Source organism: Quercus lobata, chromosome 7, assembly GCF_001633185.2.
Source record: "Quercus lobata isolate SW786 chromosome 7, ValleyOak3.0 Primary Assembly, whole genome shotgun sequence".
Taxonomy (NCBI): domain Eukaryota; kingdom Viridiplantae; phylum Streptophyta; class Magnoliopsida; order Fagales; family Fagaceae; genus Quercus; species Quercus lobata.
This window is the reverse complement of record NC_044910.1, coordinates 40,596,224-40,608,719: the sequence shown is the minus strand read 5'-3', so window position 1 is coordinate 40,608,719 and position 12,496 is coordinate 40,596,224. Positions and strand designations below refer to the sequence as shown.

At 37.7% G+C, this 12,496-nt stretch overlaps 1 protein-coding gene across 5 annotated transcripts; it reads left to right on the top strand.

Annotated features, from left to right (window-relative positions):
- The first annotated feature begins 751 nt into the window (after positions 1–751).
- On the top strand, positions 752–12,496 carry LOC115952978 (DNA glycosylase/AP lyase ROS1-like). Of its 5 annotated transcripts, none has more exons than XM_031070374.1 (21): positions 752–957; positions 1,304–2,040; positions 3,116–4,861; positions 4,978–5,388; positions 6,208–6,298; positions 6,395–6,663; positions 6,754–7,652; positions 7,754–7,833; positions 8,048–8,132; positions 8,214–8,305; positions 8,376–8,444; positions 8,575–8,611; positions 8,695–8,777; positions 9,215–9,646; positions 10,040–10,076; positions 10,170–10,227; positions 10,400–10,539; positions 10,888–10,953; positions 11,053–11,167; positions 11,248–11,286; positions 12,053–12,496. In XM_031070374.1, exons 2-21 carry the CDS (start codon positions 1,482–1,484, stop codon positions 12,166–12,168), a joined length of 5,424 nt encoding a protein of 1,807 aa, XP_030926234.1. In that variant the 5' UTR covers positions 752–957; positions 1,304–1,481; the 3' UTR covers positions 12,169–12,496. The 5 variants fall into 5 exon arrangements, with proteins under 5 accessions (XP_030926234.1, XP_030926230.1, XP_030926232.1 ...); XM_031070372.1 differs by having other exon boundaries at positions 771–957; positions 1,477–2,040; positions 6,760–7,652; positions 12,053–12,423; XM_031070371.1 differs by having other exon boundaries at positions 771–957; positions 1,477–2,040; positions 12,053–12,423.

Below are 12,496 nucleotides of genomic sequence, written 5' to 3'. Positions count from 1 at the left end.
AAATTTCCAATAAAGAATCTTCTTTTTACGTAGATACATACTCTTGGCCTTGACTGACGTTGCATGATCCATGCAGAGTTTTGAACGAAGGATTTCACGTAAAGAGCATTAAAAAAAATATCACTTTTGATACTGTTTTTTTACCAATAAGAAAAAAGTATCACTTTCGGACACTGTTTTTTTACCAATAATTTGCACCAAGTACGACTCTATTAGCACACAACAAACGTTTCCACAACCATCTGATGAGAAATCAATAAATTCTTTGTACCTCATTCACCAAATTCAATTAACACCACCAACTTACGAAGTAGATAAGCGTGCCCTCATTGAGAGGGGACCACAAACGGCGTTCTCTGACGCGGGGGCGATAACACGTTTTGTAGCTAACCGACGAATATAAAAAAAAACACACACACACACACAGTACCCTCGAAGGCCCTCGAACACATCGCCAATCCTAACGGTCTCGCCGACGCCGTCAAAACCAGACCCATAATTGACTTTTCACTAGCTCACACGTGCCACGCGTTGAGGCAAAGTTGCCACGCGAGCATCTTTGATTTTCAGGTCGTTCACGTGTTAGGGTCTAGCCTCGACGCCTCACACGCTGTGCCAATTGGCTAAGCCGATTTTACCATTTTGCCCCCCCATGGTGTACACTTTGTAGCAAAATACAAATAACTTTGACATACACACACATACACGTAGGCCTCTCTCTCTCTCTCTAATAATTAATTAAACGAAAATTAAAATTACACTACTATACATTAATATGAAGAAAGACTGAGTTGCTTACCGGGAAAAGAAGTTATTCTTCAAAAGAGCACAAAATATATATATATTAAAAAAAAAAAAGCTCTTGCTTTTTGTGCTAGCTTTGATTTCCAAGCTTCATACTTTGTTTTCTTGGTCCCATGTGGTTGAGCCAGATCTCCGGCATTGACTCACTCTCAGGTAAGTCTGATGGCTTAAACTTTTTTTTTTTCATTTTTTTTAATTTACATTCTGGTGAAGTTTTTAGCTTTATTTTTTTAGCACAAAATTTCAATTTGTTAAATTGATTAGAAATTTGTTCTCTGGAGTTTATATAATCCTTTACCCATTTCTTGTTTTTTGTGATAAAATTCTTACTCACTTTATTCCCAATTGAGAAAGATCTAAAAAGGTGTTTCTGGGTAATTTATAAAGATTTTTTAGAAACTGGGTTTTTTTTTTTTTTTCTTTTCCATTTTCTGACTCTGTTATTTCTCTGCCTCTTCAGACTCACTAATCCAAAATTTTCTATTTTTGTCTCCTCCAGGAGAATCCTTCAAAATGGGGCTAAATATTTTTCACAGTGAAGATAAAATCACCACAGAATTTTTTGGTGATGGGAAGGCTGTTATTTGTTGCAGTTTTTGCTTATAAAGTGTAGAAGAAATAAGGATAGAGAAATAAAGATTAAATTTTCAGCAAATTTTTTTTTTTTTGAAGGAGAAATGGATGTTAAAGAAGGCCAAGATGGGTTACAAATTGAGGGTTCTTGGATTCCAAAGACCCCTGTTAAACCCATTCTGCCAAGAACAACCACGATCTACACAGACTCACAGGGAAACCCGCTTGACCAAGCAATTTGGTTGGGATCAGACACATTTTCTTCTAATTTTACTCAAGCCTCTCAAGCTAGTGAAATAGTTGCATGTTGCAATTCCTCAAATTGCAGCCAAGTACACAACTGTGTCAACAGTTCAGCTAATAAAAATATTGACAGTGTGGGAGCTTGCTGCATAGAGCCCTTACCCAGATGGAATAATCTCCGGTTCGCCGATCTCCTGGCCCTCGCAGATGCAGCCTCCGCGGCGGCCGGTAATGTAGCACCACCACCACCACCACCACCACAGGGTAATGACAGTGTTGCAACAAATTCTTTCTTGTCTGTCACAAATTGTCAGAATGGAAATTATGCGGCAGATCACAGCTCTGCAAGCCTGTTTGGAAACCATGACCTCCAATCAAAACCGTGGACAAATGGCCACTGCATGGCGGAAGAACCTAACTGTAAGTCTTACTAATTTTTGCTTCAAAAAAATCCCATATGTATACATCCCTTTGAAATGGATCCGTTTCACGTATTCAATTTTGGATTAAATATTATAAATCTAAAATTGTACGGTACTTAGTGCCATATCATTTAAAATAAAGTATATATTTTTAAAAATTTTAAATGACATAACACTGTACTAACTAACAGTTAAATCCGCTAATTCACTTTTTAGACATTCACATCTCTAGCAGCTTCTTTTAATTTTTAATTATTATTACGTTACGGTGGAAAAGTGTCATTTAAGTCAAAACTCATTATTTTAAATTAAATATTATAAATATAAAGTATATCTAGTGCCACGTCATTTAAAATTTATTTGAAATTACATGATACTGCTGTAATTTTAAATTTTAAATTACATGGCACTACTATAATTTTAAATGACATGGCACCCTACACTAACTGTAAATGAACTGTAACCGTAAAATACCTCTCTTCATTTTACTTTTAATTTTCACAACTCTAGCATCTCTTTTTTTTTTCCCCTAAAATAAATAAATAATTAATTTGTTAGTAAGCTACGTTGTGTCATTTAAGCAAGAGCTTAGTACTTTACCTCTAATTACTTAATCACACAATCAAGGAGATAGGACTAGGAGAAAAGATCACAGAAACAATACTAAAGGTTAGTGAGCTAAGATATTGGGGATATATTAGACAAACTAATGCCAGTATGAAAGGATAAAACATTCTTTTTATTGGTAACTATGGATATAAACATCAGTACTCTGGTAACAACACAATGACTGGGATGCAATTACAGCATGGGTTTTTAGGACAAGCAGCAGATTAACAGAATTGGATCTAACATGAGCATTTAAACTAGTTTACTTTACTGCACTGCAGATTATGTGCATGCCCCAAATGTGTTATTCCCTGCGGACTTTAGGGACGACCACATTCCAATTACTCCTAGTACAAGGACAAATTGAATGAGAAATGAAAACTTATGCACACTGTAACAATGCAAGTTAAAAATTTTTGTTTTGTCACCTTACTTGTCTGAAATAATTTAATGTTACTCTACAGATGAACTTTGTACCCCTCATCGGCAGTCCTATGATCTTAATTTGCCACCAAGGACAATGTCTGATGCAAACTCTAGCAAGACCAATCCCCAGTTGGCACCCATAACACCAGAGAAGGACATGAGAGTACCAAAGAAATCAGTTTCAGATGTTCAACATTTATGTGCAAACGAAAGAATGGATGAGGAAACAGAGAAGCAGAATGAAGTTGCTGCCACAAGAGTTGACACCAATGAGGTCCAACCCAATAAAGAACTCTCAACCCCTGTTACAGATTCATCACTTGCTGCTGTTTCCACTCCATTCAAGGAGAATGACTTCCCTGACAAGGGAAGCAGCCAAGATATTGACCTGAATAAAACACCGCAGCAGAAACCAAGGCGGAGAAAACACCGGCCCAAGGTGATCACGGAAGGAAAACCAAAAAGAAATCGCAAGCCAGTGACTCCAAAACCTGCCGGTTCCAAGGAAAATCCAACAGGGAAGAGGAAGTATGTACGAAGGAAAGGAATTGAAAAGCCCTCTACGACTCCTCCAGCAGAAGTAATTGGAGAATTTACTGATCTGAAAACACCCAAACGTGCTAGAAAGTCATGCAGGAGGGCTTTAAATTTTGATGTAGAAGGACAAGCGCAAGATGAAAGCTCTACATGCAAATCTTATATTGATTTAGATCCAGATTTACCAACCCAAGATTTTTGCAGTAATGAGGATGAATCGATATCAACAGTACAGCTCAGCAAAGGGGCCGTAAAACACACAGAAGCTGGCATTGCCTATGACCTCGCCCGCTCCATGAATCAGATGCTAAAAGATTACATATCATTGCCTGAAAGGCAAGCCCCAAGCACAACGCATCCTACAAAGACTGATTCCTCACAGGCAGAACTGAATGCTGATTCCCATAAGGATAACAATACAGAAGGGGAAGGTCAACTGATTGCTCATGATGGAAAGGAAAACACTGCAAAAGTCATCCTAAAAACTGACAATCAAATATCACCAAAAAGTCCAAATGATTCCAACTGCAGCACCAGTGCAATTTTTTCAAAAGGAGAACAAGCAAGGCAATCGAAGAGAAGGCATTCTCATGCTGCTGAACAAGCTGATGCCAGCACAACAAACCTAGCCGGGGCTCAGTTTAATATTTTAGACGCATACAATATGATGAATTGGATGCATTTTCCAAATATTCACAAGAAAAAGAGAACTGAAAAGGGACAGAATTCTACCACCTCTAGTTCATCATCTTGTGTTACTGCCACTAAAAATGTTGTGAGAATAGCGAAATGTCCCCTACAAGATGCTGAAGAAAATCCTTGTTCATCAAAAGCCAGCCAGTGGGTTTCTGGTCCCCAGTTTGATGCTGGTACAGTTTCCCTGACAGATGGAGGAAAAGATCTTCAGAATAGTCATCCAAGTTTTGAATGTATTCTAGCTTTAATTCAGACAGAGAGGTCAACAAGAAAGAGATCTAGAGGCCCTACTCGCGCTCGTAACTTGACTTCCCTGACCAATTTTCCAGAGTGCATAACTCACCCCACCAAACAACCTCTAGTGGAAGGTGATGGGCAAACAATTGAGATTCCACAAAATCCTCATACATGCATAGAGGCCCTGGTTGCAGAGATGAGCACAACATTGGCAAGAAAGAAGCGAACCAAGAAAAGAAACTCTGTTGTCGGTTCAGCTTCACACCAGAAATTAGTCTTGTATAATCACAACCTACCCTCTTTCAATTTATCAGGTACTTTTAACTATAACCTCATTTCACTTTTGGCTAGTCAAAAACTTGTAAGTTCTTGAAAACCCACAAAATCTGCCAAGGAGTTATTTCTAATTTCCATAAGCCACTTAATGCAGGTGCTTCTCATGAAGTAACATGGAAGCAGATGTTTTCTATTGATGCAATAGTCGAGCAATTTAAGCATCTAAACATCAATAGGGAAAGTAGTGATTTTTCACTACTACAGCATAATGCAGTTGTCCCCTACAGCATGCAAAATCAAGAGCACAATGCACTCGTCCTTTATAAAAGAGATGGTACAGTTGTACCCTTTGAAGGTTGGTTTGATCCTATCAAGAAACGACGTCCACGGCCTAAAGTTGACCTTGATGAAGAGACTAATAGAGTGTGGAAACTTTTGTTGGAGAATATAAACAGTCAAGGTATTGATGGAACTGATGAAGAGAAGGCAAAATGGTGGGAAGAAGAACGAAGAGTATTCCGTGGACGTGCAGATTCTTTTATTGCACGCATGCATCTTGTACAAGGTACCAATACTCAATCTTGTTCTAAAGCTCTTTCTAAGGGGTTATTTAATATATTTCTATTTAAGAATGTGTACAGTACATTGTTATTCAAGTAAAAGACTATTAATTTCTGATATTTATTCATATTATGACAGAGTGAGTTGGGCAACATGACAAGTGCCATTTTTTTAACAGCCCATTCTTCGAAGAGATGTTTTAGTGCCAACCAGATACCAAATTCTACCATAAATTGACTTGTAATATCCCTAAATGGACACTTCTTTACCTTTGAATTACCGCTAAGCAAATAACCATAATTGAGTCTTCCCAAAAGCAGTGTTAAAGATCCCCTAAGAGGTCAAAGTTTAATAGCAAAAGAAGTAGAGGAACATGTTTAATTTGTGGATAAATGAAGTTAAAAATGTGATAAGATATAGTCAGCCAAAATAATATAGTAATTGTCAACAAGGGAAGAAAAAGACAATGAAATTCGAAGCATAGGATAGACAGCAACCAAACGCCAAACCTAGATCTTAAGCAATTTAACCTAGTGTATAAGAGTCTCAAGGAAAAGGAAATGTGCCTCCATTTAAATCAATACAATTAAAAGGATATAAACAATACCTACATGCACTATATCCTTGGAAAATTGCACCACTAGTTCAGAAGCTACTAAAACAAGTAAACAGGGGCAGATGCTTAACTTCCTCCATAATCCAACACAGCCTACTCAACTATGATTGCCAAGGAAACTTTGATGACGGTGATATAATAGAAAGCCTTCCCCTATTTTTTACCCATTGATATAATTCTAATTACAGCAGAATGCTATTTCCACAGGAGATAGACGCTTCTCACAATGGAAAGGATCAGTCTTGGACTCAGTTGTTGGAGTTTTTCTCACTCAGAATGTCTCTGACCATCTTTCTAGGTGAACTTTAGTTTCCAATATATACAAGGAAGTTGATGTTAATTAGCAAAAGTGCAAATGAAAGATCCTTTATTTTATTTCTTCAATCTGTTGCAGTTCTGCATTTATGTCACTTGCTGCACACTTCCCCCTCAAGTCAACCAGCAACCAAAAATCATGCTATGAAGAAGGGTTGAGCTTTGTAGTCGATGAACCAGAACTGTACATACTGGATCCAGAAGACAGCATACAATGGAAACCAGTTTGTGACCAGAGTTCCATGACACTACATGACCCTGAACATAATGAAGAAAAAGAGGTAGTTAACAGCAACGAATCCCCTGGAGGCAGTACAGTGGCAGAAACAGCATGTTATACAGGAGGAGGTAGGCTAGCAAAAACCTATTCAGTTTCATCTCAAGATTCAGCCTTTTCATCTCAAAACTCTCCACCTGTTCTAACTGCTGAAAACATAGGATCAGGCCTAGAGAGGAACTCAGAAGCAGACTATCTATTAAATGGGTCTAAGCCCAACAGCTCAGATGGCTTGGCTTCTATTGTGGAGCTTCAACAGATGGCTGGATCTACACTGCTAGATGAATTTTACAGTCATGTAAGTGGCAGTGCACCTTCTGATGAGAACCCAATGGATGCATGCAATGAATCTAAAGGTATGAATCATGACAACCAAAGACAAGATATAGACAAGATAAATGATCCTCAAAGCTCCCTAGGAGCATCCATGAGCCTTTCCAGTAATTATCATTTGCATCTGACCTCCACTTCAAGAGTGCCAGAAGTTGAGTGCTCTGAGATGTTCAAAGAAGAAACCCAATCTTCTGACATTTCCCAGAACAAAGATGAAAATAGTGTGAGTGAACAAAGTGCAATAACAGTTGAATCTTCAAGTCAAGATACTGTTCAAAATAAGCCTACAATGAATGTTCCAAAAGCTCCTAGATCTTCAAGCAAATCAGGCAACAGCGTTCAAGTATATGAAAATGTGATCATTCCATCTCAAAGCCAGGTACTTGGGGACCCTAAAATTGTTGAATCACTAGCTCAGGGGCAAAACATTGAAGTGCAACAAAGCTTGCCAAGTCTTTCTGGAGAAACCCAAGATGTTACAGCAATCAGTGAGATGAATGCTGCTACTATAAAAGCAAAGAGAAGAAGAGCTGCAAAGGAGAAAAAAGAAAATGTTAACTGGGATAATCTTAGGAAACAGGTGGAAGCCAATGAAATTAAAAGAGAAAGAACAGCAAACACAATGGACTCACTGGACTGGGAAGCTGTAAGATGTGCAGATGTTAATGAGATCGCCAGCACCATCAAAGAACGGGGGATGAACAACATGCTTGCAGAGCGTATCAAGGTATAAATATAATTTATGAAATATAGTTCTCAACTGTCAATGTGCTCGTTAGGGTAGAAGACTATACATACAAAAATGCCTTGACTGAGAAATTTGTGCAGGATTTCCTTAACCGACTGGTTAGAGAACATGGGAGTACTGATTTAGAATGGTTGAGAGATGTTCCACCTGACCAAGCAAAGTAAGCCCACAAAACTAATTCATTTCAATTCCTTACACGAGAAACTCTAATACTTCTAAACACTATTATCAGTATGTCACTTTCATGTTGGTGCAGTATACTATGTACTGAATGTGAATAATTTATTACCTCTTCAGCTTTTATACAAAGAAAAAAAAAATGAAAAACAGACAGCTATTTACATCTATAAATCAACTCTGAATCATATGTGCAGAGAATATCTGCTAAGCATAAGGGGATTGGGGTTGAAAAGTGTAGAGTGCGTACGGCTTTTGACACTCCACCATCTTGCTTTTCCAGTAAGTTCATAATGAAAGCATAATTTCCCAGAATAGATTTCCAACTCTGTATGGATCTATACTTTTTTTTTTCCTTAACAGGTGGACACAAATGTTGGACGAATAGCTGTAAGATTGGGATGGGTGCCCCTTCAGCCACTGCCTGAGTCACTTCAGTTGCATCTTCTAGAACTGTCAGTGTCATTCCTCCTAAATATTACTAATTAAACAAACAGAAAAGATAATGTTATTGTGAACATATAGGTACCCAGTCTTGGAATCCATTCAAAAATATCTCTGGCCCCGATTATGCAAGCTCGACCAAAGAACATTGTAATGATTCCTTCCACTCTAATAATTTCAAATGCATGTCTTTCATATGTTTAGCAATAATAGTAAAGCAACTTCAATTCTTGATAAAGTTTCCGTTGATTGTCTGACTTATTACTATATCTGCCAACAGGTATGAACTTCATTACCAGATGATTACATTTGGAAAGGTCTGTTGAATTACATTTGTTCTCTTTGCTGACCTAACAAAAGCTAAGAATGAACTGGACAACATTCTTTGAAATTTATGCAGGTATTTTGTACAAAAAGCAAGCCAAATTGCAATGCTTGCCCAATGAGAGGAGAGTGTCGACACTTTGCTAGTGCATTTGCAAGGTTTGCATATAATTTGTTCCAAAATTTTGCATCTATATTGCAATATTATTTACACTTAATAGTTACAACAAAGAAGGAATCACTTTCATGCATCCACCACCATCTAGAACCCTCAACATATGTTCAGTCTAATAAATTGATGAGATAACAATCAAAAATTAGATGGCCAAACAAACATTCAAGAGCAACAAACAGTTGTAGATACCAAATTTCAATATCTAAAGAGAACAAGTTCATAGATCATGTTTTTACAATAAACAGTGTCCCCCATCACATGAAAACCATCTAGTCAACTCTCTTTTCCAATTTTGTTAACATTGTATGTACTAGGGAAAACCAGAATTCCCCTTCTGCATACCTACCTAAACAACCCCATCACATGGTATGCACATACAGCTGGATTTGGTCAATTACATCACTAACCATGTTGGATGCAGTGCAAGGCTTGCCCTGCCTGGGCCAGAGGAGAAAAGTATAGTGACTGCAACTGAAAACAGACCAGCTGAAAACCCTACTTTGAACATCGATCGACTGGCCCTGCCTCTCCCTCAGGAGTGCAGACAATTAGAAGCAAAAACTGGAGTTAGTAACTGTGAACCTATTATTGAAGAGCCAGCAACACCAGAGCCAGAATGCACTCAAGCAGAAAATGACATTGAGGACACTATAAATGAGGACCCTAATGAAATTCCTATAATCAAACTTAACATTGAGGAGTTCTCTCAGAACTTACAGAATTATATGCAAAACAACATGGAACTTCAAGAAGGTGACGTGTCAAAGGCCTTGGTCGCTTTAACTCCAGAAGCTGCATCAATTCCAACCCCCAAGCTTAAAAATGTGTCTCGACTACGAACAGAGCACCAAGTGTAAGTTGACATCACACCTCCAACTAATCATGAGATATTTCAAACTTGTTCGTGCAAGATTTTAATTCAATGACAGAATGGATGGTATATGGTTCAAGTGAGGAAATATAACATCTGACCTTTCCAAAAAAAAAAAACTCACAAAAACTACAAAGGATGTTCTCTGGTTTGTATTTCATGCAAAAAAAAAAAAAAAAAAAAAAAATTTACCTATGTTCACACATATATACTAATAACTCATGAACACCCCTAGTGAAGCATGTGCTAAAAAATGACAAACAAATTAGCTGTACAATACAAGTTTCTCTATCTTTTATTCTAGATGATACAGAGCAACTATTGTATTGGTCAATTACTCACAGAATATACTGAAAGGTTTTTCACCTGATGCAGCTATGAACTTCCAGATTCACACCCTCTTCTGAATGGGGTTAGTTATTCCAACACTGACTTAACAAGGAACATCACTTACCTTGTATATCCATATTCATTCTCAGATTAATTGCTTTTGCTACAATTACAGCTAGATAAACGAGAACCTGATGATCCCTGCTCATACCTTCTTGCTATATGGACACCAGGTAAGCAGACAACACCTAGCCCTGCAATAGAAAACTCCTTTTACGTAGTTGAAGTTTATGTGCTACATTGATCAGAGATGGTTAGAAAACATATCCCAAATAGGCAATTAGCTAGATACATATTCGCTCCAATTCTTATCATTTCCGCTAAATGCTTTCATGTTTACCTCAGGTGAGACAGCAAATTCCATCCAACCACCTGAAAAAAGTTGCAGCTCCCAAGAATATGGCAGATTGTGTGACAAGAAGGAATGTTTCTCATGCAACAGCATACGTGAAGCAAATTCCCAGATGGTCCGAGGAACAATTTTGGTGAGGATATGACTATCAAATGTACCTATTGTGAATTGGTGATATCAAAGTACATCTCTTGAAAAATTATATAGTAATTACTACTAATAATAGCAGCAAACCCCCCCCCCCCCAAAAAAATATATTTACCATACATATATCTAATAAAAAGGGTCGTACTTGTTACACAAAACTCTCACTTTTGTAGCATTTAGAAGGGGTGATCGGTAGGCAACCTTACCCCCAATTTTTTTAGTAGAGGCCAGCTCCTGGACTTAAACCCACAGTCTATCACTTTTGGGCACTATTCATATATCTAATACCAAATAAAATCATAAGCTAACCAATATTTGAACAAATCATGAACAGATACCATGTCGAACAGCAATGAGGGGAAGCTTTCCACTCAATGGCACCTACTTTCAAGTTAACGAGGTCAAATCCCAATACCCAGATCATTCTGTTACTCTCTGCATTTTAAGCCATATGTCTCCATTTCAGGTGGTACAATTATTGGATATTATTTGTATGCAGGTATTTGCTGACCACGATTCAAGTCTCAACCCAATTGATGTTCCTAGAAATTGGATATGGAACCTGCGAAGGCGAACTGTGTACTTTGGAACCTCCATACCAACAATATTTAAAGGTAAAGATTGTATGCAGATGCTTTTGGTTATATAATAAAGGTCAACCAACGGCACTGAAAATATGTTTCTTGCCTACTAGGTTTAACAACACAAGAAATTCAACAATGCTTTTGGAAAGGTACACGTTAACTCTACCTTATTTAATGTCCAATTGCTTTAATTTGATTATATCTATTTGTTGCTATAATTACATGTACCTTTTCTAGAGTTTCGCACAAGCCTACTTCACTCAGAATTTTTTGTTTCCAAACGTTTTGCACTAAGGACACTAAAAGCAGTTGCATACCCCTCTATATGAATACTTATAAAATAAATAAATGAATAAAATGAACTCCAATTTTGCTGCACTATTTGACTAGCATGTTACATGATATCAAAGTGCTTTTGTGATTGATGACTCAGAGAATCAAAGAGCTTGCATATGTATAAGTCAAAAGCGTAGGTCTCCTATATGTCCCCAGTATATATAAGGTGAAATGGGCACTCAAGTACTTCAGATGTTGGCCAAGAAAAAAATAAAAATGAAATCCCTTCATTCATGCTATTAAACAGAGAGGATGAAAGCACATAGCCATCCTCAACTTCCCTGCTCTAGAAAAAAAAATACTAGACATCTGAATTAGCAATATACTCTCCAAATGAACAAAGTGCAAGCTCAGTAGCACTAGCCAGTACCACCTTACTATAACCTTCTATCTAGGCACAGTAATGTTTCCTACTGAGAAAGCATCTGCAAATGTGCCAAAAATTCTAACTAAACTTAGGCCCATAGGAAAGGCAGCCTCTCTTAAGAGAGAAGTTTATCGAATTAGGTCAACGTGATAATTTTACCAGCAAAACTTATGATACTCAGTCGGCTCAAAAGTTACTGAAAATAATTGCAGGATTTGTTTGTGTGAGGGGATTTGACCAGAAATCAAGGGCACCTCGCCCTCTAATGGCAAGACTGCACTTCCCGGCTAGCAAGTTGACCAAGACAAAGGGTAAGACGGATGATTAGTAGATGGTGATAAGCTCAAATGGCTTGACACTAAATCCACAATGTGTAGACGAGTATTTAGCGGCTTAGCATGCAACAGTTCTGACTTGGTTCATTGGAGAAAAAAAAGTGAATTTACGGCAGAGTTGTATGATCTCACAGTGACGTGAGCCTGTAACATGTGATTTTCAATGTTGTAATTACTTAATGTCTTGCTCAAATCTTGAGCCATTCTTCTAGAATCAGCAAACATGACAAGAATGTCATATTGTACTTGATAGGTACTTTTTCTTGCGCAAAAACACAAGAGGCATGTGATATAGGTAACTAGAGCGCATTTGCGAGAGCA

Excerpts from the sequence above, each read along its gene's own strand:
- LOC115952978 (XM_031070369.1), top strand. The coding sequence starts at position 918 with ATGTGGTTGAGCCAGATCTCCGGCATTGACTCACTCTCAG. Across the intron at positions 8,306-8,375 it reads CAGTTGCATCTTCTAGAACT|GTACCCAGTCTTGGAATCCA; the intron begins GTCAGTGTCATT and ends GTGAACATATAG. Across the intron at positions 10,077-10,169 it reads CACACCCTCTTCTGAATGGG|CTAGATAAACGAGAACCTGA; the intron begins GTTAGTTATTCC and ends CTACAATTACAG.